Here is a 22,411-nt window from a genome sequence, read left to right on the forward strand (position 1 = left end):
GTGGACTAGATCAAACGACAAAAATCCACGCTGCGAGACGAAAGGAGCACAATTTATTGGCCATACGAAAATAAAATAAAAATTTATGCTTTACCTTCTAATAATCTTTGGAGAAATGCTGTTGATGGAGAAAAAATCAAGGACAGTTACAAGCTCCGACGGTGCATAATCTAAACTCCGTCATACTGGGTTGTGTGACGCGCGTGACAACGAACCACCACGACAGGGCGCTCGGTCCTTGGAGATGCTCTGGAAACGCTATCTAGCTCTTATTGCCGTTCTTTGTACACTCGTATCAAGCCGGCACTTGGAAAACGAGGAATTTCGTGAGCAAGTCTCCCTCCAGACGCTGCAGGACGGCCGAGTCGCGTCGACATTTTCATTCAATATCCTGCTAAAGGACGGGACGCCAAGAGAACCCCGGACCCTATTCTTCGATGACGAGTGTATGCTGCAATATTGTTCCATCTTTCGTTGATCTCACCTGCCCTTAGCCCAGCATTACAGCCTGTTTCCTCTTGCTTTAGGCCAAATATTGCGAGAATACGCGGTCACCGAACTGCATCTTACCTTGAACGCAGGCAAGTGGAACTATGACTCATGGGGATACCCAAAAGAACGGGATGTTGGTACTGGTGCGGAGTTGTGGGCGTGGATGGCTGGCGGTGGTCCAACAACGTACGTGATTCTACTTTACAGGCCATTGATCCGTGGCCTGACTTGAAACAGGATAGATTACCGGTGGCAAGGCCTTCGAAATGCCCTTGCAGGTCTCTTCTGTGCATCCATAGGATCGTTGGATGAACAGCGTACGACCTCGCCTGTCCTTTCATTTGCACCCGAAGGCAGTCTTCCTGACTGGGGAGTTGAGCATGAACTCAGACATGCTTCTTTGGCTTCTGAACACGTTTGTACCGAAAATTTGACGCCATTTTTGAAACTATTGCCGTGCAAATCGTTATCTGGTATCGCGTCTTTATTGAACCCGCACCGCTTGTTCGATGCCAATTGGCATGGGATGGGCCTTCACGTTCTTTGGAACCCCGATGCGGGCGTAGAAGTGCGCTTAACGTTTCAGTCGGTTTCCGATCCACTGCGCATATCAGCTGGAAAAAAACAAGGTTTTTAACTTTGGTGTTTGGGGCATTTGTTTGTACTAATGATTGTGCCATTAGACTGGTCTTTTAGTACCTTGTTCGACCGTACTATCGAACGAACCTGTCCTGTAGCCCAGTCGAGTATAGTGGATGTGGCTCTACCCAGGGGAGCACTATACAGTATTACCCCCGAACCGCCACGCATTGACCAGAACGTGGCGTTCTATGACCTAAGTAACTGTGAGTTCACACCTTATCTGCCCGCTCATTTGGTGACCGTGGTAAACAGTGTCAGAAGCTCTCGACGTGAAATTAAAATGGGCATCAGATTTTACATACGGTCAGTGAAGTTTTCACCGTGTGTACCGGCAGGCACTGATTGTGATACAGCTTTGGATCCTCCTAAGATTCCCTCCATGCCTATCTCCGTCCGCCGTACACTTCGAGGAGCTAGTCAGGATCGAGGACAACTGTCTTTGGTCATCAAGAATAACGCTCCATCTGCCTTGCAAGTCCTCTATCTGGAGACAATGCCCTGGATTGTTCAGTTTTATCTACATACCATGCGTGTATCCAGTGATGCTAGCCGTAAGCGCGCCTATCATGTACGTTGTTCTAACTGACGCGCGTTTAGGAGACAATCTCATATCCAACATATCATATGTACCCCCGGTACCTCATTCAAGACCCGCAACATTCCAAGCTGTCATAAACTTACCAGCGGACGGCACTGTTTATCTAACTATTGACGTAACCAAGGCCTTTCTACGATACACAGAACACCCCCCTGACGCTCAGCGCGGTTGGGACCTACCCCCAGCCATCATTCTACCGCTTCCGGGCTCGAACGCTTCCATCATCGAACACGAATTCGCAGGTCGCATATATACCCCGCCGCTATTGGTCGATCTCGCAACCCCAGATTTCAGCATGCCTTACAACGTCATAATATTCAGTTGCTCTCTTATTGCTTTCATATTTGGTAGCATATTCAACCTTCTGACGCGGAAATTTGTTGTTGTACATCTAGGTTCTCAGCAGGGAGCATCAAAATCGAAACATGATTGACCATGGTCCGCTCATAATGCGCCTCGTTCCGAAGACGATACGACGTCATTGTGCCCTGATTGCTCTTCTGATAAGTCACACCAGATGCAGGCTAGATTGATTTCTTTGTTTGACCATGCCGAACAACCCGGGATTGACAAATCACAAATTTTCTTGTCAGGGCCTGTCATCGATACAAGGGAGTTGTTTGTATAGGTCCATAGTTATCTCGGCGTTCTGACAGCTGGCAGGCAGGTAAAGGAGCGCCGGGCCTTGCGGTACGAAGGCTCATTGGAAGCTTAGATAGTAGTCCGCCGCGGCGGTGTCTTTCTAGGACTGTTTTTATTAAAGAATTTTCACATTAACTTTAAGCATAAGACTTGTACTTGCAAGTAATTTCCCCGAGTTCTCGAGCTCAGGTACCCGGTGCATGATGGCTAGCCATGCCCCTACTAAAGACGCTCACGCTAGATGTTCATGGGTCCTAGACCCACATGGGTCGGTACCAAGGACAAAACAGCACCGCAGCAACATGTCTTGTTCATGAGACGCACGTTTATTGTGACCATTTATATACCGAATTAGACGCTTCGCACATCGTCTGATCCGTTTCACTTTGAGGAATCGATATGAACCACATATAATAGAACCAGACGACATATGTAGAACTTTCTGATGGTAACTCTAGTGAGGTCAACTCACGGTTACCGAAATCCTCGAACCACGCTTTGGACTTATTCAGCCAAAATACTCGGATCAGGATCCTTCCGTTAGCTGGGTCCTACTTATCTTTCCCTGGCCTAAACTCGATGATAAAACGGACCCTGAAAGGGAATCGATAAAGGACACTGTTGCCGAAACTTGAAAGTCCGCTTTTGTTCGTTGCACATCTGGAGAAGACCTAGCGAGAACATGCCCAACTGGCTTTGCATCTGGGGCGCTACTTAGTAGGGGGACTACGGCCGAACGGAATTAGGGCCGGAAATAAGGACCGCTTCGACTCTGATAAATCGGCGAGGGGTCAGCTGAAGTAGAGCGTCTGAGGAAACAGTAGAACTTGTCGAATGGGTACAGATGTGTAATGGCAATGGATCTCGCATACAGACACATTGCTTAAATCGATGATGAATTATTTGATACACCCTGTGAATTACGGCATGTTCCATGTCAGTTGGGATCCAGGATTTGCATAAGTAAACAGGGCAAGGAACGGGATTGATCAACCAAACTCCCCCTCCTAGCGAGTTGACCTGTGACTCACAATACACATCTCTTGACTCATAACTTCCTCGACTGTTGTTCATCTAGAGCCCCTACTCCTCCCGTCCTCTCTGATACCCTATCCTTTGCATCATGTGTCAACGAATGGCGTACGTGTCTCAGCGCGTCTGTTTTGTTCGTCGAGGCAAAGAAGGCTCATCTCCTTTTTCGCAGTGATGGAACGCGTTGGTTGAAGTGCATGGTTCGTGACGATGAGGCTCTGCAGCGACCAACGTAACCATGTCTTATTAGCATTTTCAACGCCACATGATCACTGCCATCGTGGATTGCAACTCCCGACGCTGTACACGGAGCCTAAGGCATCCACGGGAGTGTCGCCAGCCGACCTGTTTACAGGTCAGGGTCTTTTTCAATTTCAAACGGGGACTGATCTACTCACCGGAAACAAACTAGAACTTTGGCGAAGAGATTCAGAGAGATATTGATAAAGTTGACGAGTACTGCTTTGCATGCCGAGCAGCCCAAGCTCGCGCTGCGCGCGACGCTGCTGCCGCTTCTTCATCGTAAATACCTGTGATGTTAATTCGTATTTGGCTGTGATATGGTTACTATAGATATGTAGCGGCTGCCCGCATCCGTTATTATGCCCGAGGTGTTTCGACGACGTCTGTTCCTACACGCCTGAAGGAAAATATGACGTCGGAGAATTTCATCTCGCCGTAAGTCGTAAGATCATGATCAGACAGTCTTGTGGCCGAGGGGATCAGATGTTGAACGTGATTGAAAGATCTATAATTGCATCTGTGTTAGGCCCCCACGAAATATTATTGGAGTGGATGTGAAGTGGAGTACACCTACTTAGCACTTTTGATTCATCCGAGCGCCATGTTAGTTCCGTAGAATCAACATGATTGCTTCGAAGCTCCAGGAGAGTGTGTCCCTGGAGCAGAATATTTATACTTTAGCGCAAAGAGGACTTACTTAGTAGAGACTCGTGTGTCTAGGCCAACAATCTGATGATACTACGGCATCCGGGAACACGGAAACCGCGTTGCTGTAGAATGTTAACGAATGAAACAATAGCGCCAAGAAGTAACGGGGACACAAGGAGTGAGGCCTTAGGCCCCGGGCAGTGTTCACGTTACACAACATCCATTCAGTACACGAATCGACAGCCGCGAGAAGACGGCTCGCTGTCGGCAACAACACCGAGTACTATGTTCGCGCAGTAGCTTGTGACATGCAAGATAGAAATTTTCCGAAAACAGATGTGTAAGTTGGAAAGGTAGCTCGACACAGCCGACGGCAACTCAGCTGATCCCAATACGACCGCCTTACAAGGATGAGAGTTCAGATACGCAAGAACTTTAAAGCATACTTACTCACAGCGATATCAGGCCTGCTAACTCGCGTCATTGCACCTTGTGAACTTGGAACGTCCAATGCTGAAGCGAAGGGTCCAAACTGGGAGTGTGACAAGTAACATAGTAACGCTATGACCAAGCAAGGACAAACAGCCCCGCCATCTTCCGTGTCGATCCGACGGACATCCACCTCATCAACCATGCACGCCTCTCTCATTCGTCGCCAGCTCGGCGGGCTCGTCCCTCCAAAAATTGCTACTCCCAAGCTCGTTGTATGTGTCGGTCATCACTGAATTACGCTCTATATTCATACAATTACAGTCTGGAGGGTCAGGCGAAGGACTCGCACCCCTCGTCAGCTTTTACTCGAAGCTTCCAAAGGGCTCTGCTACCCCGCGGACTGGTGGAATCAAAGCGCGCTACTTCCTTGGGAACAACGTGTCTGGTGGGCCCTACCTAGCCTTGATTCTTGGGTTGTTTGGCATCGGGTACACTCTTGACTACCAAAGTGAGTGGTCGTTCGGATTCATCTGTTTTTTTACTGACAGGATTTGCTAGTGCACTTGAGTACGTCTCTAATGTCTCGTTATTCTTATTCTTCATATTCATGGGGAGGTCGTAGAGCACCACAAGAACCACGCTCACTAAATGCCAAATCGCGTTATTCGTTGGAGAAGTTTTCAATAGAGCAGTGTGTAGTGAATGAAGCTTTTACCGATGTCCATCCTTCGATGCCTTTCACCCAACCATATGTTCCAAGGCAGTCGCATTTTCGGAAATTCAATGCTACATTTCTTAGAACGGCACACGGTACCTCAATGCTGTTCAACGACATCCTGGTTGGTGAACCTAGCAGCAGTCCAACACAAAGTCGATGCATCTATTCTTTCCCGAGTATTGTCGTTTCTTGAGCCTGTCGGCTTCTAAGAAAAAAGGACCGAGGCTTCTAGTGAACCTAACTATCTGCTGATCAGTCAGAGAAGGTCATAATAGTCATTGCTGGTCATAAGGGCCTCTATACGGTAACTGATACCAACAAAATTATAACCTACACCTGTTCTAAATTCTAGTTCTACGAAGGTTTGTATTAGAAAGTCTAGTGAATTTGTATTCTACGCTCTAAGAGGGGTATAAAGAGACTATTGTGACACCCGAAAAAGAAAAATGAATAAAGTTATGATGATTCGGGATTATATCAACGTAGCACGCTTTGAGCGAGCACGGATGGCCCTGCCATATCGGTAAAAGAGGAAAGGTATCGGGATCTGTATTCCAAGTGAGCTCATGCCTCAATGTCAGAGAACATACACATACCATAGCTACGGAAACGAAACCCAACAATGACGCAGCCCAGCCGTTACCAAGACCATGGAACATCTGTACCATGAATAGAGGCATAGCAGCACCTGCACCTGACCTCACCACCTGTAAAAAAATACGATCAGCACCGGACTGCAACAACAAACCGCGGTACATACCGTTTTAGCGGCCAGAGCCGAAGCAACGTAATTAGGGAACGCGTCAATCAAGTAAGCGTTGGCAGAGAAGTAGATGACGACCATTCCGAACCCGAACGGAATACCTAGGTACAGAGAAGATCAGACACCGCGGCACCGAGTCACTGTAAGGTTTAAAACACTAACCTGCACTGGCCGGTCCGACCCAGTTACCACCGCCAGGCATCACAGTAGGGGGACTTGTCCATCCGAAGATAAACAAGGCGATGGGGACGAAAGGTGCACCAATCATCGAACCCAAAAGACGGTCTTCTGGGTCCGCTCGTCCACCCTTCTTCTCTGCCTGCTTGAGATAGCTCTTTTCCAGTAGCGGTGTGATACACAATGCGATGCCCAGGCCAATGAACACAGAGCAGAACATGATGCCGGTTATGCCATCGTTGTAACCGTAGTCTTCTCCGAATACGACGGGGAAGGAGAAGAAGAAGGCGTACTGTTTGAGCGGTTAACGAAGGGAACATCTGTCAATGACAACAGGGGGACGCACCAACAGACCGTAGATCAAAGCAATGAACAATGACATGAGCAGAAGAATAGGCTCCGTCACAAGCATACCGAATGGTCGAATGAGAGTGTCAGTGATAAGATCCGCAAAGGATGTCCTGAATATTTCCTGCTCGGTGACGATGTCATCACGGCCTGTCTTTGAGCGGAGCTTCGCAGCACGCTTTTGCAGCAGAACAGGCGCAAATGTCTCCGGAATGGTCAGACAGAACAGGAAAACGACACCGGCGAATATCATGTTGACCTACAGCATTGGTTAGGCGAGGCTCCAACGACCGGGATAAATGACGTACCCAGATAATCCAGCGCCAGCCAACGGTGACTCCAATGAAGCCCTAATGGGACAAGGTCAGCGTCTATGTTGCAGAGATAGAGCAGAGTAAGACTTACGCCGACCAGGGGACCCAAGGCCGCACCGCCGTAGGGCGCTGCCGCAAAGAGGGCAATGGCAAAGCCACGCTCGTTGTTGTCCCATATGTCACTGATGGTACTGCCAGCCAGTGTAAGCGGTCCGGAAGCGAATATGCCGCAGAAGAATCGACATATGAGGAGTGTTTGGATGTTCTTGGCTACGGCACATGGTATGTTGAAGACTGAAGCCGCAAAGAGGTCAACAAAGACGAGAGGGGTGAGGAAGAGATGAACGTACTCAGGTATAGGAATGTTGGTATAACCCATAGTGGTCGACGGCCATAAAGTTCGGATAGAGGAGAAATGATTAGAGGGCCGAGACTGCAGGATTAAATCAGTATGAGCGTATGTAGACGACGGTTCGTACATACCCAAAGCCACAAACCATGAGTGAGACACTGAGTGCCGTCACGACCTCGCCGACTTGGAAGTCTTTTTCGATGCCCCCGAAGTCACCAGTTATGACAGCGCTAGCGAATGCGACCGAGATAACAGCAAGCGCAGAGACCAGTGTTAGATCTACGGAAGAGCATGAATAATAAAACCAGACTGGACAAAGGAATGTGACTCACACCACCGCCATACAGGCGACCAATTACGAGGATCTTCCGGGTCGTTCTCCAGCCATGTAACGAGGTATAGGTCTTTGATGGTTCTCGCTTTCTCCGGGTCCTTCAACAGGTCGGGGAGACCTTCATGTACAGGCTGTAGTGCAGACTCAAACTTGACATATCCCTTGTGTGATACATCACGGCCTTCTTGTGTTATTGCGCGATAGGGACGACTCAGATCTGGCCGAGTAGAGTCGTGACTCCGACTTCGAATAAGCTGAAGGTCGAGGATGTCAGGCGCGATAGTTGACGTTTGCGAGACATCATCTAAAAATACAAGGGTAAGACATTCGACATTGAGGGGAAGAATAGAGCCAAGAGCATACGCGATGCAATATTTGTCTCTTCACTGGGAGGGTAATGGATGTGTTCAGGCGCCATGATAGAAGGAATGGCGAAGAAATGAAAAAGAAATCAGTACCGAGTTACAGACATGGAAACTCTTTTATATAGCTTTTCCAAAGTAGCCGCACCTGCCGATGGCGGGATATGGGCGTGGGTGCCGACATTACTGGAAAAGAATTGAACACGGTTGCGGGCCAAACCACTGAACGGCACGACTGCAGATAGTAATTTTCGTCACGTGGAACGACGTTCGGCATTCATCCGAATCATCGCCTTGGCGCCTGTCGGCTTCTCCCGGGATTTCCCATTGGTGGAGCGTCAATATGGAAGCGTCGGCGTTCTTTCACGCGATTATCTTTCATTCTTATCAGCTCTTATCTTGAAAATCAACTGTGAAATTGTCGGGTGCCTGTTTTTCCCGAGACATTACGGCTGATTTTTGTTCGCCATTCTCTTTCATCAACCTTTCATACAAAGAAAATCTTTCAGAGACCTAAGCGCTGTACCTTGGCAGGCTAGAACAAGGCAGTAGACTGCAACATCATCACGGCATTTATCATTTTTTGGCGCATTGAGCGGTTGAAGTAACGCCGCAGTGTCCATTATCTTCATGGATTACTTGCCGGACGGAAAATTAACGAGTCAACTTTGAGCCGGTGATCCAAGATCAACATTTCAGCAACATACCGTTACATCACAATCAATGATCATCAAGAAGCATCGTTGCGCAATTAGGGTTTTTCTACCGCGACGCAGGTACGAGCAGCCTTCTTCCGTGTGTTTTTCTAAATGTGTATGTAAGATGTCTATCAAGTCCTCCAGCAAAGGCCATCGTCTACACAATGGCACGCATTTAGTACTGTCGAAAATAGTGTTCAGTATTACAGTCTCAATACATCCCCATGAAACATCGCTCCCACCGTACCTGACATTTACAACTCATTGAAACGAGTCAACAGTACAGGTTTAATTTCCGACAACATCGTGAAAGCTGTACATCACGAGCGACTCGGGAAAAAAAGCAACAGCGCCCATATGGTACTTCAAGGGTAGAGGGTAGACATTTAGTTTGAATCATTCAGAATCTGATAGGATGATCTAAAACAAGACGAAGAACATGAATGGATAGATAAGACTCTTTCACAACAGAAACGAACGTTTGTTGGATGGATTCCGCACGGGAGTGAGTATTCCGCCTGCCCCGAGTGTCCGTGTGCGGGACTCGTTTCGAGAAAGTTGCCAAGCTTACACCACGACATCTGAACAGGACGAGGGACTTACCACAGCATAATGGATGGCAGAGGGTTGTTCTATTGGCTGCACTACAGGATATGAGAACCGCAAATGAGGCCGAGCTGAGTTTACCGAAAATGAAAGTCTCAAGAGATTCGCTGAGCGACAAAGGTTTTTGTGATGAGGAAGGTAAGCGAAATCCTGAGAGGAACTGAAAAATCATCGACTACCTTAACTCCGACAGCCGTTATCAAGGTTTGAGGTGTCAAATACAACGAGAAGGAAGACTCGATAAAGGGACGAGCGCCACGAACCAAAACCATGTTAAGCTGGAACGTAAAAAACCGTCAGTCAGTTCAGGGACAGCTTAGATGCGGAGAGTAAGAGCTCGCTAAATTGAGAAAATCCAGAATTCCTTCTATTCTGCAGGAGATGCCCAAGGCTTCACGGAGAGGTGGCGGAGGAGCGGTAGCAAAGACAAGTCTGGCACCAGGGTAGATGTTCATAGCCAAGACCTAGTAGCAGTCCCGTTCTATCCCGAATAGCCCTGGTGGCAAATGATTTTCCGAAAATCAGCGAGAAAACTGTCCAGTCGAGACGCGCTACGCAGTGTGGGTCAGACAAAGACGTAAGCACGTCGAAGAATTCAATGGGTACCGCGATCCTGTTCCTGGATAAGTGGCTTCTCCGATAGTAACGATCACGGACGTGTCCAAAGGTTGCACAGTTGTACAGACGCCGCGCACTCTTGGACGCTCGTTACACCGGAACCATCAAGAAAAAGCACACCGCCAAGATAGGCTTGGTACGGCGAGGGCTCATGGATGATACTAGAGCGGCTGACTGTTGTTCCTGTCGGGTACCTTGGTGTAGAGCTATGATGGATAAAACGTATCGTAGATGATGCATCATAGGTAAAGTGCCATTGCGCGCAGATAAAGGACTCAAGAATTCCAGCTGAATTCATCAGCATAGAAAAGTATGCAGACCAAGTAAGGAGAATAACAGTCGTCCAAGTCGTCGAGCCGGTTTCCAAGGTAGGCCTGAGGGCGCGTTGATACATATGGGCGCGCCGATTCGAGTTCGAGGTCAAGACCGTCAGTACAGAGCTCGGCCTTCAAACGTACATAACAGCTAAGATCGACCCGTGTTCTAGATTAGGGAAAAAACCAAGCTGTACACTATTGGTGGTCTACGCCAACCACGCAGACGCACGCGTGGTTTGAATGAAGAAATTTCAAATCCCGATTCGGACTCACCTCCCTTCGTACCACGAGTTACCTAATTCGACGGGTATCGTGTTCTATCTGAACTTCTGTCATGTCGATGTTCAACCTTCCTTATCGACCGTACCAAGCTAGAATAGCCAAGAACATTGTTGCCGATACTCGTAGATACCCTTGATCAAGCCGTGTTCAACCGCAGTACTAGTGGCTCAGGGAGCCTACACCAGCCGATGACCGTCTGAGTCTGATGCTGTACTACCTTATCGATTCTCCTCTTGGCTTTGCTTACGCCGGATGCGGAGAGGCGTATCTTTTTTCGAGCAACTGATTGGTTCTTCGGAACAGAGGTCAAGCGGAACCACACTTGCACCTGGAGTATTCCCCCTGAAAGTTGGCTGTTAGAAGGATGCCAACGCTGTAGGCGTCTTCGCCTCAATATCTATGATGATGATGGTTAATTGAAGGAGAATGAATACTCTCCATGTTGACGGCGACATGTGATGGACTTGTTCTCACTTCATGGTCCGACCATCTGCATAGGTCTCAGAATCCTTCGTCGACCTTTCATTCGTTTGCATGCTCCAACTAAGGCGCTTCAAGGAAACTGCTCCTCTTCACAGTCGAACCCGTGGCTATCATATCTACTCGTTTCTTCGTTGTACTTGTAATCTTGCTTTCAGAATTGTGGTCCTCAGTAGGAAGTATCCTCGCGGTGCTTCCTCTGACCCACGACGACTGAGGTGTTCATCCAATAGTTACAATGTTACAATTAAAGAACCATCTACGCTATCTAAAGCTAAGGGTGAACTCCCAGTCAAGTTAGCGAGGCTTCAATCTGGCTTATTTGTTCTTGGAAGGTACGTGTCCTTTCCGAATAGATGTCGTACATACTCACCCGATGAAGACAGAGGGCTGTAAGGCGCTATGACTACGTTGCGCGCGCCGTTGCTTTCTTCCGCTGCACTGCCTCAGCGGGCGGAACATGTCGATCCCGACGTCATTTCAATAAATATACGGCAGCCAAAGGAAATCGGAATTTGTCGGTGAATTTTGACCCTCTTAACTATGGACCTGGTTTATTTATATGTGCTCTTACGGATCAAGGTTCGGGCGTTCGAAGACCCAATGTGCGCGGCATTACGACTCTAGAAAGAGTAAAGGTGGTCTGGAAGTTCAAAAGCTTTTAGTCAAGCAAATCTATTTGGATGCCAGTACTTCAATGGCCAAACCCAAAGGAGATCTTATATCTGTCTTTAAGCAGGTGCGTCGAACTGACAAGATGTTTCCAAAGTACCGCTGGTGGCGGGCCTCTTCCACATATAGTCTCCCGCCGGCGACGGTCGAACTCGGCATTTCTCGGGTAAACTTGGGAAACGGAGTTCACTCCTTTTCTCCATGCACCAGTGGTTCGCATGTTTGCCTCATTTGCACGATAGGCGATCCGAATCGGGTGCCTCTGCGTGGCGGAAGTCGGTTCGCAAGGTCCTTCCCTATATTAATGGATAGTCTGTCGGGGCATCTGACAGTGCGCTACCGGACACACGATGAGAATTTATGCGCCCTTCCATCAATCAATATCAATCCTCCATGCAAGGCTGTTCCTCGATCCGACAGATGAAGCCAGAATGCCATCGCCGGCGCTCTGGAACACGAAATTGTCCGCCTGAACGACTGACTATCATTTTGGAACAGCTCCTATTCGCTATATGAATTTGCAGAATATTCTGCATTGTGACGAGTATTTGTTGCTATCTAGACAGTACTGGCCTCACATAGAGATCGACGATAACTTGTTCGTACCATTGAGGTCGCCTGACATAAGATGTGTGTGGCAGCGCAAACGATGCACATCAATCATCGGTGCTTGGTTCTGGCGCTTAGCGTACTCATACGGCACCGTCAGTATCGAGAATACTGCAGCTGTTACATCCTCCACATATTATCGGAAAGTATTACAGCTTAGGTATCCGAGCCGCTGAGGAGGGGCATAAAGTAACTGTTGAAAGGGAAGGATGTGCTCGGCCGACTCCGAATCTTGTGCTTGTACGTACGTGTTCGGCTTTTTCTTGTCTACCATAAATCGTTAATGTCTGTTTGTAAGGTTGTTCATAGGTGCAGAAATCTTTCCACCTTGAAGCTTCTGGAGTTCTGAGGTTCTATTCTCTTTGGGTCTAGCAAGCTAAAAAAGTACAATGATTCATTGAGTTGTCAAAAGTTATGGTATCGTAATGTTGCAATCAGTGCGAACTGCTATGCGACCGAAAAGCCGCTATTCCATCCTAAAAAAGGAACGAAAGCCCGCATTACGCAAAGCGGAAAAAGAAAAACACCTCTACCAGCGATTACCATCCTTTGGCGTCTCAACATCGTGTTCCTGACATGCTGTGCTCCCGCTGATGCTATAACTCTCAGCCTGACGGACGCTCATCTCCTTCTCACCCTCGACCTTGTTGTACTTGACCTTATTTGCAATCCGTGGCCTCATCACCATGATTCCAGATATGATGCCAAAAACAACAATATATCCCACTGCGATACCAGCGATATACGCCGCAAGAAAGGACCCTTGTTTCTGGGGATCAAGGAAGTTGTACGCTGTAGTAAAGGGTTAGCATGACGTGTGGAAACCTTGCCCGAAACATCAAGTCAGATGAGTATTTTGTACGACTGGACCCAAGTTCGATAGGGTTGTCGTTTTTCTCGCACGCAATGACGAGTCTCGGAAAGGCAAATAGCCAAACACGTACTGTAGAACCCTTGCGTGGCGTTAGTAATGTACGCCACACCCAGATAAGCTCCCAACAGGACGATATTGGCCAGCAAGAAAACCAGCGGAGGCGGTGGAGTATTGGTGAAGATTATCTCGAAGAGAGCGTACAGAGAGTTGAGGGCATGCACCGAAATGTTGTTCCAGGCGTTGAAAGTGGAAGAGAACGTGCTTAGAGATGACAGCAGAACCCAAAACGTGATGGTGACCACGAATGCTAACAAAGCATCAGTACGGGCCGTGAATTGATAGAATTGACTCACGGAACGTCACAACGGTCGAATGAAGCCATACATGTAGGAATTGCAGCGTCTTTGAGAAGGGCCAAGTCCTGAGGAGGTATGTGTTGGTCCGTGCATACACCAGCGTCTGCACGCCGGATGCAAAGTAGTACGAGCAGAGTCCGATGTATGTGAGATGTGTGAAATAGGAGAAGTAACTTTATTCACGTCAGCTGAGGGAGAAATTGTGAAGAGAAATGCGCGCACCCGTTTATGTCGTGTGAAACTACGCCGGCCCATACAAGAGATACCAGGAGGGTAACAAGGGCATAGAACGCAAGCAATAACCGAACTGAGGCGAGAACGATTGGACGACGGAGAATAGGGACAGACGACGAGACATAGGCGAGACTGGGATCAAAAGGCGAGGAAAGGAATTCGAGGGGGTGCCAGCGCGTCCTCATCGGTGCAAAGGGAAGATTGCAGGCTCGAAATGTGGTCTGTTCGTCGTGTTATCCGGTTCTCAATGTCGAATTTGAACCTGATCCTGCAATCTGTGGGATGCTTGCGATTGTGCGCAGCGCGTCGTCAAGCAATCCGACCCCTTGGTCGATGACAGTTGGCGGTGAAGCAGAAAGTTCTGTTTGGCGCCAAAGAGGGGGGAAAGAAAGAAAGAGAAAAAGAAAGAAGGGAACCGCACGCAATCTTGATATAGAAGATCATTGATCAGGAGCTGTGCACGTGGAGTTCGACATTGAGTATTTTTAATTTATCCTGCTTCCCGACTATCGTTCCCAAGTTTCTTTTGCCGTTTTCATCGCCAGCAGCGCCGTGAAGGCCGCTGGAGCATGGGAGAATTACTCGTCCATCTACAGGGTGGAGAACCTTTCATGACGACAGTCCTATCGCACATCTCAGGAATTGTTTAATGATGGTTGTCCCTGGCGCGTGATGCACATAGTGTTACTTCGAGAAGACCTTGACGTCCATGCGGTTCCGATACAAGCTCAAAAACGCGGCATCTGTCTGTCCTGCTCGTAGCACAGACCGAGGAAGCCTCTGTCAATTGATTCTGTCTGGACGGAATCCGGATCATGATCGCGATGCTTCTGAGCGGGAGCAGAGAGACAAAAGAGGTGTCTGTTGTAAATGGGAATGAATATCCTCACACTCCGGTCAGATGTATCAGATGGTACGATGGTCCGTGTTATGGACATCAGAAAATGAATGGAAACGCCGTCCCATTCGAATGCCGCACAGGTGAAGGTAAGGGAGGAGGAGTTTAAACTGTGATGGTTCAGTCAAGATGGAAACCAGGACGACCAATGGGGCGATAAACTATCGAAATTTTGACTAGAATGCATACGCATCAACGGGTTGTAAATTCTGCTAGGAGAAGTTCATTTCGAGTGACGCCTTCCCAACTTCTCCAAAGGACGACGTCGCGCCTCGTTATACCCGCACAATGTGGTGGGAGAAGCTTCGATAGTGTCGAAGTACAGCTGCTGGACCATGTTTAAACTCGAGCCTACAGTTGCTTTAGAAGGTCGAACCTGTGTGACAGCGCAAAACTCTTTCACACTGGATATGCGGTAATGTTACAGAAGCTAGAGAATATAATGACAAGCTTTCCTAGCTACAAGCAGGACTTGCGGAGAATGAAGACATGGACACGGTGAATGACTGCTACTGGAAGCAATCGAACCTCGCTCAGAGTCTGCAGATTCCAAAACGAGGTTGGGTGAAAGGCAAAGTACACAGCAGTGTCGCAGCTGAAGATGATAGTATGCCAGTCAATTGGAATTCGGTGAAGGGGCCGTGTACTACGTACTCCTGATTAGTGACGCTGTGGTATGTCACAGCCATTTCACGAAGCACGAAATGAAGCTTGGCAGCAGCATGATAAATCGTTACTCTTATCAAGTCGATAAGAAGGGCAAAGGATCTCCAAAGTTGGCGTATTCTGTGACCTTCGCTGATACTGTCGTAGCTATCGAACAGGGCGCGCGCGCCAAACTGATAAATAGTTGTTCTGAAGACGCTGAAAAAGATGTCAGATAGACACAGACTTTTGAAAAAGAGGACAGACTACCTTCGGTATTCATGGCCGTTTAACCCAAAGCGTCGATTCCGTATGCACAAGATGCTGGGTTGCCGATAAATGTACTACGAAAGTTTACTCCTTTTCTCTTTTAGTCGAAAGATGACAAAGGTAGGTTCACCTGTCGTCGCCTGACATCATCGACACACAATGCGATTACGTGGGAGTGGGCGATTCCTGGGAAACCGGAAAGAAGGCAGCTGACGCAAGGCGAGGAGGTTTGCTGCTGTATAGGAAAGACTTCGAGAACTTGAATTGAGGTTGATATATCGGTTGCAGGTCTACAGAAGATGATCTTCTAGTTGCGAGTTGCCAGCGAATTCCTGAGACTTGTATGTTCTGTATGGTGGGACGCCAAACGTCTTCCTGTTGTTCGTTCAGTAAACGTCAAAGTATAACACGCTGGGAGCACTCACCTATTGTCAGATGTTTTGTATGGCCCACCGATACGTCACAGAATATTCCATGATACAGGGATAGGATAAACGACAGTGCCTCCCACCCATTCTTGGAGCCCGTACTAAATCTAAATATTAGAGACGCTGTAGAGTTGTGGCATAGAAAGTGACTTGCAAATTCTCTACAACACAGACGAAAAACTTTGCTCGCCGCCGCCGCCGCCCTCATCGCAAAGAGAGTCGTCCCTGAGGGTCACCGTCATGGGATCAGGAAACGAAGTAAGCTGAACGATCATAGGTATGATCTTCCTTGTCAAAGTGACAGAGCGTTCAGTGTCGTCTTCCTCCGCATGAAGTAGGGCTAGTCGGTTACCAGGGACAGCTCGAAATCGCATTGGAACATAGGGGACGGGTCAGAGAACAAGTGCTATGCGCATCTTTTGGAGCGTTGACTTTGTCGAACGGGATAGTTGTCTGAGTAAGGGCGGAAACAGCTGATAGTCGCTGGAGGAGGAAAATGGGCAGATGACGAACGCTTCTGAGAAATGGGTCTTTCAAGTCTCTAGAAAGAAAGATAATAGTAATCCCCTAGAATACATCTCCAGTTTGCTAGATGACTTGCGCTGAAGATTTCGGTGGAGTATAGGTCTATCTAGCATGGAATCTTGTGCATATAGCCAGGAGTAGCCAGGTCGAATTAACAACCGCAGTCCCGTAGGAACATTCCACGGAAGTTCTGCAGCACAGGAGATTGCTGAATACCTGGCGCAGCAGATGTCGAAGGTGGTGGCTGTTTGAGGTATATAACACGGTGCAAGGAGCTAGTCGAACACATAAGAACACAGACAGAGGTACATATAGCCATGAACGCACTTTGCCCAGAAGAATGCTGATGCATCCTATTGCGGCCAATCCCACGGACGTTGATCGTTCATATACGACACTGAGAGTTGGATAGCTGCGCCTCGGCAAGCGTCAGACGAAGTCAAGAACCTCAGGCTGCAAGAACATGTTTCTTGCTCTTCCAAACGCCAAGGCTCGCAGATTTAAGCGCCTGCTTTGCATTGGCCCGAGATCCTATCTCATGACAATGCCTTGGGTCTGCATGGAGGACGAGGGTAAGGCGGAGGGATATAGGTCTTTGCAGCGGGCTGACGGTCTAGACTCTACATACTAGGATTGTCAAGAACGCGAATAATAGCAGATACAAGCTAACGCACCGTTCTAGCTGAATGATTTCACAATGCCAATCCCTAGCCTTTCGACGTGGCATCTTTTCCTCACACCAATGGTCAATGGACTGTTCATGGCTGCGAGTTCTTTGGATGAACATTGATCCCGATTCCTGATAGGGAGCGGGCATAAACGGTCAGTCGTACCGAATGTCAACCAGCCCGCAGCGCTATTATACAGTAATATTGGAGGTGTCGACGCTTGCAACGAATCAATGGCAAAAGGCGTTCCCAGAAAAGTAGATGAGATCGATACCATGATGGTTAGAAGGAACCTCGACGTCGGAGTTTTGGTGCGCCTCTTTTGTCGACAACGGTCATCACTGCTTGTCATTACACAACGCGCTCGAATCCCAACCTGGGACCTTGGAGGACGTCTTTCTCGCTATATAACAGCGCATATGATATCTTTGGATGGAATATTGAGCTAGTCATGAAGGGCCTGGAAAACCATGATCGGATGCTCCGAACGGTCAGCTTCCATTTCTTCTAATTCACCTGTGTTTCTCAAATTTCTCGTTGATATACTCAGTGGATAGCTGCAGTCAATGTATCCTAATTTCAACGTTTCAACCTACCATTCAACCAGATCCGAGTACAGAAAACTGGACCTGTTTGCCAAGCATCTAGGTCGAAATAAGCTTCAATCCAAGATCATGTATACCGAGGATATCGGAAGGATGCTAGAGGATCATCGGTATGCCCCTTGTCAAGGTCTTTCCACACCAGGTGTCTCATGAAAACTAGGATTTTATAACGTTGACAATTGTACTACCATTACCGCCCAACAGGCCCTAGTCACCATCGCCAGTACTAGACTGTCTGCGCAAATGGCTGAGCTATCCGATTGTACAGAAGCTCAATGATGGGACGTTTACTCCAGGATAACACTACCGCATTCAATCTGGGGTCAAACCTTGACGAGGACATGGGATGCTCTGGCGGAGACGGCGTCAAATCATAAGCCATTGAGAAATCAGCAGGGTATGTTCCTCGGACATGCTCCTTGTCTCTCACTGACATGTCTGTTTCTAGTCGAGGACGACCTGGAGGCCGCCATTTTATGTCTCACGAACACGACTATGCATTGCTTTCATAGAAGATGGGGCTAGTCCCCACAATTCGCCGTTTAACGTTCAACAGCGGTCGTGAATCACACGCTGCGGAGTGTTTTAATGACTGGGTGGTCTTATCGACGTATTCCCTCGGGAGGTCTCGTTCTGCCTTCGTGCTCTTCCTGAGGTCCTGCAACACGTGTAGAGGGAGTGTTCTGAGACTGAACCATGGACCAGCCGCCTGATCATTATGAGTTGGTAGAGGGGGTCTGAGTCCTCTGCTAATTCCTCTCCTCACTACGTCTGTGGCGTGGGGACAGCCGACGGCACAATGTTCGTGAGCTCCTGCTCAGTCAACCACTTCCACATTGACCACGAAAATGTTTAGTGTCTAGTTTGTCAGAGTCACGTTTCGCAAAATACACAGAACTCATTCGAAAGGAGAATCGTATCATTCTTTCTTCCATATCCGACTGCGTCTTCAAATTGCCCTGGAAGGAATTTTACGAAACCGACCACCCTCGCTTCATGCACAGGCCAATGACGCTGGATGCTCTGTGCCGCTACTCCGAGATGCCGTTATTCCCCCTTTCGTAATCAAAATGGCAGTTCACATCGAGTCTAGCAAGGGTAGCTGGCCGCACCATGTTATAGAGAATTTGCAGAACGAAGCTACTTTTCATGCAACTAACCTTGGACGCCTGCAAGGCAAGGCCTTTCCCATCCGTTATGCTATATGGACTGTGAGGACAGCACTGGTGTGTGTCCTATCATAGAACTTGGAATTTCCAGGCGACCCTTGTTGGTGCATTCGATGAGTTTCTTGTTTCCATTTGGCTGAACATATAGCGATGATCTCGATTGGTCTTCACCTCCCTCTGAGAACATCCCAATAATAACATACACTATTTTGCAGATTGACATACATTGCGCTACCGGAGCAAAGATATAAGGATGCTACCATAACTATGCCACCTTTCGGGAGCTAGAACCTTCTTTCGATGCTATCGGCTACTACGATCAATCCTCGCATCTGCTTTACCTGTTCTGCGTTTGCTTCTATCATATGTTTACAGAGCGATTCAAGTAGACTTGCCAAAACCCCCCGGGATTAGCGTTGGCGGCGGATGATACGACATCAATGGTGGCGCTGTTGATAGTGACAGTTTCAACATCGGCAGTAGATGCTACAATATCAGTGGTGGCAGCGCTACTGCTGCTCGCAGAAGCAGTGGTTAAGACGTCGGTGGTGACACCATTGGTAATGACGGCTTCAGCAATGGTGCTAGCTGCAGCATTCACAGTGGATGTTATCACGTTGGTGGTGGCGGCTTCAGCGATGGTGGAAGTGGTGGTTACGACGTCGGTAGTGGTACCATTGACGACAACGACTTCAGCATTGGCGGCAGATGCTACAATGTCGGTGGTAGCGACTTCAGCACTGGTGGTGGTGCTATTGGCAGTGAAGGTCACCGCTTCAGCATTGGTGTAGGCTGTTGTAGTATTGGCGGTAGATGTTACAACGTCGGCGGTGGCGACTTCAGCACTGCTGGCGGTCGCGGAAGGGGCAGTTGCGACGTTAATGATGGCAACATTCGCAGCGGAGGTTTTGCCATCGATGATGGCACCGTTGGTAGCGACGGCTTCAGTATTGGTGCTGGCTGCAGCGCTGATGGCCGATGTTACAATGTTGGTGGCGGCGACTTCAGTGCTGCTGGCAGTCGTGGAAGCAGCAGTTACAATGTCGGTGGTGGCAGAAGCGGCAGAGGTTTCAGTGGCATCAGTGATAGTGTCGGTTTCCGTGTTGATGTAGGCCGCGGCATTGGCAGCAGATGTCGCAATGTCGGTGGTGAGGACTTCAGCGGTGGTTGTGGTCGTAGAAGCGGTGGTTACGACATTGGTAGTGGTGCCTTCGGTAGCGGTGGCTTCAGCATTGGTGCAGGCTGTAATATTGGTGGAGGTAACTTGAGTGCTGCTGGTGGCCGTATTAGCAGCGGAGCTTAGGACCTCGATGGTGGCGACATCAGTAGCAGCGGCTTCAGTATCAGTGCAGGTTGCAGCATCGATGGCGGATATTACAGTGTTGGTGGCAGCGATTCCAGCGCTGCTAGCATTTGCGGAAGCGGCAGTTACAATGCCGGTGGTGGCAATATTGGCAGTAGAGGCAGTAGTGGTATCAGTGATAGTGCTGGCTTCCGTGTCGGTGTAGGCTGCAGCATTGGCGGCAGATGTTACAACGTCGGTGGTGGCGACTTCAGCGGTGGTCATAGAAGCGGCGGTTGCGACGTTGGTAGTGGCGCCTTTGGTAGCGGTGGCTTCAGCATTGGTGCAGGCTGTGATATTGGTGGAGGTGACTTGAGCACTGCTGGTGGCCGTATTAGCAGCGGAGCTTAGGACCTCGATGGTGGCACCATTGGTAGCAGCGGCTTCAGTATTGGTGCAGGCTGCAGCATTGACGGCGGACGTTACAGTGTTGGTGGCGGTGACTTCAGCGCTGCTGGTAGTCGTGGAAGCGGCAGTTACAACCTCAGTAGCGGCGACTTCAGTGCTAGTGGTGGTAGCGGTGGAAGCGGCGGTCACGATGTCGGTGGTAGCAGTATTAACGGCAAAAGTTGTGGCGGCGCTAATGGTAGTGCCGACTTCACCATTGGTGCAGGCGACAGTATTGGCGGCAGATGTTACGACATCAGTTCTGGCGACTTCAGTACTAGTGGTCGTGGAAGCGGCAGTTAAGACGTCGGTGGTGGCAGTATTAGCAGCGGAAGCTACGACATCGATAGTAGCATAGCTGGCAGTGGTGTCTTCATCATCTCTGCAGGTAGAGTTGGCGGTGGATGTTACGACATCGGTGGTGGTGATGGCGGCTGCAACATTGGCAGTGGAGGTTACGATGTCAGTGGCTTCAGGACCAGCAGCTTGGCTTGTTGCGACCACACCCAAACCATTTACTGGGCGCAGGATGACGTGAGTGACTTGTACAGGATATCTGATGCTGATACTTACTAAATGACAGGTGGATTGCATGGCCGGTTTGTTCGATTTGCAAGGTCACGCTAGTGTCCGCCTCAATCTGCAGAGTCATTTTGGGGATGCTCCGCACTGTGGGCACAGTGAGATGGAGGTTGTGGTTGTTGCAACTTTCGAAATGGAAAGACATGCTGTAGTGGTGAAGGTGAACAGAATCAGTTTAAGTATGCTAGAGGCTAACATAACAATCTTCGATAGCAACATGCGACACGGTGAACGTGGTGAACACACTGCGAGAAACCATCCAAAGGTACAAGAGAAAATACGTGAAGAACTATAGGAGTAAGAGATCAAAGAACACGACATTTTTAGGATACCTTCTCGGTCGCAAAATTAAGGAGCCGATCCAGTAGAGTATGGATATTCTGTTCGAATAATTGGCGATTGGCTTACTGGGTGCAATGAGGAGATAGAAATGGAAAGAATGGCTGATTGAAACAAGGCGATGTCCGCACCGGTGAGATCGAGGTTTGAATTGAACTGAGCTATGCTTATGGACAATCAAAGGTCGCCAAAAACGCGCCTCCTGGTGAGGTAAACAGCCATTGTTTTGCATGAAAGTGAAGATAGTAGTCGAACGGAGGCCAGTCACCTCAATGTATATCACTAGAGCAACACCGGCGACCTCGCTCTGCTTAAAATCTGTCGAATTATCTGATCCTTGTCTAACCTGGGTACCGGTACGAGGAATATTGCTGCTTATCGCAACGGTGATGCGTAAGGCTTTTATTTCCAACGTGTACATGTGTAGGGATAGGAAGGAAGTAAGGAGGTTTTATACATCTGTATCATAAATAGTACTAAATATAACATCAACTGTATTGTCTATTAAATACTGTCAAGCTGCAAGCGCCATAGCAAGCGCTGTACCATGTGTCCAGCATAGTAAAGGCTCGGCTTCTTGATGTGAGATCCACCTCTTCCCTTGGGCTTCTTCTGAGTTGCCCCCTCTTCCCTTCATTCCCTGAGTCGAGAGCCATGGCGAGACGTTTTGCAGCTCACTCCGAGTCGGTCACTAATCTAGACCTTCATCT

The 22,411-nt window shown here is 48.6% G+C and overlaps 9 protein-coding genes across 9 annotated transcripts; 6 read left to right on the forward strand and 3 right to left on the reverse strand.

Moving 5' to 3' along the window:
- Window positions 1-204: 204 nt before the first annotated feature.
- EV420DRAFT_1534866 (GPI transamidase component PIG-T) lies at window positions 205-2,518 on the forward strand. Its single transcript, XM_060472813.1, has 7 exons — window positions 205-446; window positions 495-678; window positions 730-1,121; window positions 1,176-1,337; window positions 1,387-1,437; window positions 1,488-1,685; window positions 1,732-2,518. The coding sequence occupies exons 1-7, from the start codon at window positions 245-247 to the stop codon at window positions 2,163-2,165; spliced, it is 1,623 nt and encodes a 540-aa protein (XP_060332196.1). The 5' UTR covers window positions 205-244; the 3' UTR covers window positions 2,166-2,518.
- Window positions 2,519-3,497: 979 nt separating this feature from the next.
- EV420DRAFT_1619997 (uncharacterized protein) lies at window positions 3,498-3,932 on the forward strand (the record flags this gene model as incomplete). Its single annotated transcript, XM_060475525.1, has 4 exons — window positions 3,498-3,514; window positions 3,579-3,606; window positions 3,657-3,767; window positions 3,819-3,932. The coding sequence occupies 4 exons, from the start codon at window positions 3,498-3,500 to the stop codon at window positions 3,930-3,932; spliced, it is 270 nt and encodes an 89-aa protein (XP_060332197.1).
- A 997-nt stretch (window positions 3,933-4,929) lies between these two features.
- EV420DRAFT_1268269 (mitochondrial F1-F0 ATP synthase subunit F of fungi-domain-containing protein) lies at window positions 4,930-5,287 on the forward strand (the record flags this gene model as incomplete). Its single annotated transcript, XM_060467438.1, has 2 exons — window positions 4,930-5,001; window positions 5,051-5,287. 2 exons carry the CDS (start codon window positions 4,930-4,932, stop codon window positions 5,285-5,287), a joined length of 309 nt encoding a protein of 102 aa, XP_060332198.1.
- Window positions 5,288-5,919: 632 nt separating this feature from the next.
- EV420DRAFT_1619999 (major facilitator superfamily domain-containing protein) lies at window positions 5,920-8,153 on the reverse strand (the record flags this gene model as incomplete). The annotated part of the gene is made up of 11 exons (XM_060475526.1): window positions 5,920-5,994; window positions 6,044-6,154; window positions 6,208-6,311; window positions 6,373-6,679; window positions 6,734-6,994; window positions 7,044-7,085; window positions 7,141-7,343; window positions 7,400-7,482; window positions 7,533-7,680; window positions 7,734-7,853; window positions 8,099-8,153. 11 exons carry the CDS (start codon window positions 8,151-8,153, stop codon window positions 5,920-5,922), a joined length of 1,509 nt encoding a protein of 502 aa, XP_060332199.1.
- A 1,130-nt stretch (window positions 8,154-9,283) lies between these two features.
- On the forward strand, window positions 9,284-10,894 carry EV420DRAFT_1673014 (uncharacterized protein; the record flags this gene model as incomplete). Its single annotated transcript, XM_060479096.1, has 7 exons — window positions 9,284-9,300; window positions 9,385-9,539; window positions 9,780-9,844; window positions 9,896-9,978; window positions 10,086-10,155; window positions 10,286-10,387; window positions 10,507-10,894. The coding sequence occupies 7 exons, from the start codon at window positions 9,284-9,286 to the stop codon at window positions 10,633-10,635; spliced, it is 621 nt and encodes a 206-aa protein (XP_060332200.1). The 3' UTR covers window positions 10,636-10,894.
- A 766-nt stretch (window positions 10,895-11,660) lies between these two features.
- EV420DRAFT_1478608 (uncharacterized protein) lies at window positions 11,661-12,751 on the forward strand (the record flags this gene model as incomplete). Its single annotated transcript, XM_060469513.1, has 5 exons — window positions 11,661-11,837; window positions 11,900-12,049; window positions 12,295-12,400; window positions 12,480-12,619; window positions 12,689-12,751. 5 exons carry the CDS (start codon window positions 11,661-11,663, stop codon window positions 12,749-12,751), a joined length of 636 nt encoding a protein of 211 aa, XP_060332201.1.
- On the reverse strand, window positions 12,681-14,431 carry EV420DRAFT_1673018 (uncharacterized protein). Its single transcript, XM_060479097.1, has 4 exons — window positions 13,832-14,431; window positions 13,607-13,782; window positions 13,324-13,560; window positions 12,681-13,171 (listed from the first exon to the last, which is right to left on the reverse strand). The coding sequence occupies exons 1-4, from the start codon at window positions 14,026-14,028 to the stop codon at window positions 12,909-12,911; spliced, it is 873 nt and encodes a 290-aa protein (XP_060332202.1). The 5' UTR covers window positions 14,029-14,431; the 3' UTR covers window positions 12,681-12,908.
- A 2,509-nt stretch (window positions 14,432-16,940) lies between these two features.
- On the forward strand, window positions 16,941-18,447 carry EV420DRAFT_1673022 (uncharacterized protein; the record flags this gene model as incomplete). The annotated part of the gene is made up of 6 exons (XM_060479098.1): window positions 16,941-17,181; window positions 17,416-17,588; window positions 17,723-17,767; window positions 17,835-17,992; window positions 18,179-18,279; window positions 18,395-18,447. Exons 1-6 carry the CDS (start codon window positions 17,073-17,075, stop codon window positions 18,445-18,447), a joined length of 639 nt encoding a protein of 212 aa, XP_060332203.1. The 5' UTR covers window positions 16,941-17,072.
- A 965-nt stretch (window positions 18,448-19,412) lies between these two features.
- EV420DRAFT_1641414 (uncharacterized protein) lies at window positions 19,413-21,507 on the reverse strand (the record flags this gene model as incomplete). The annotated part of the gene is made up of 2 exons (XM_060477230.1): window positions 19,413-21,298; window positions 21,354-21,507. 2 exons carry the CDS (start codon window positions 21,505-21,507, stop codon window positions 19,413-19,415), a joined length of 2,040 nt encoding a protein of 679 aa, XP_060332204.1.
- Between the last annotated feature and the right edge of the window lie 904 nt (window positions 21,508-22,411).

The sequence above is a fragment of the Desarmillaria tabescens genome (genome assembly GCF_030435595.1).
Source record: "Desarmillaria tabescens strain CCBAS 213 chromosome Unknown EV420scaffold_13, whole genome shotgun sequence".
NCBI lineage: Eukaryota > Fungi > Basidiomycota > Agaricomycetes > Agaricales > Physalacriaceae > Desarmillaria > Desarmillaria tabescens.

Coding starts and splice junctions, on each gene's coding strand:
- EV420DRAFT_1534866 (XM_060472813.1), top strand. CDS start 245: ATGCTCTGGAAACGCTATCTAGCTCTTATTGCCGTTCTTTGTACACTC. Junction 679..729: donor GCTGGCGGTGGTCCAACAAC/GTACGTGATTCT, acceptor GACTTGAAACAG/GATAGATTACCGGTGGCAAG. Junction 1,438..1,487: donor GGCATCAGATTTTACATACG/GTCAGTGAAGTT, acceptor ATTGTGATACAG/CTTTGGATCCTCCTAAGATT.
- EV420DRAFT_1673018 (XM_060479097.1), bottom strand. CDS start 14,028: ATGAGGACGCGCTGGCACCCCCTCGAATTCCTTTCCTCGCCTTTTGAT. Junction 13,783..13,831: donor GTTTCACACGACATAAACGG/GTGCGCGCATTT, acceptor ACGTGAATAAAG/TTACTTCTCCTATTTCACAC. Junction 13,561..13,606: donor TTCGACCGTTGTGACGTTCC/GTGAGTCAATTC, acceptor ATGCTTTGTTAG/CATTCGTGGTCACCATCACG.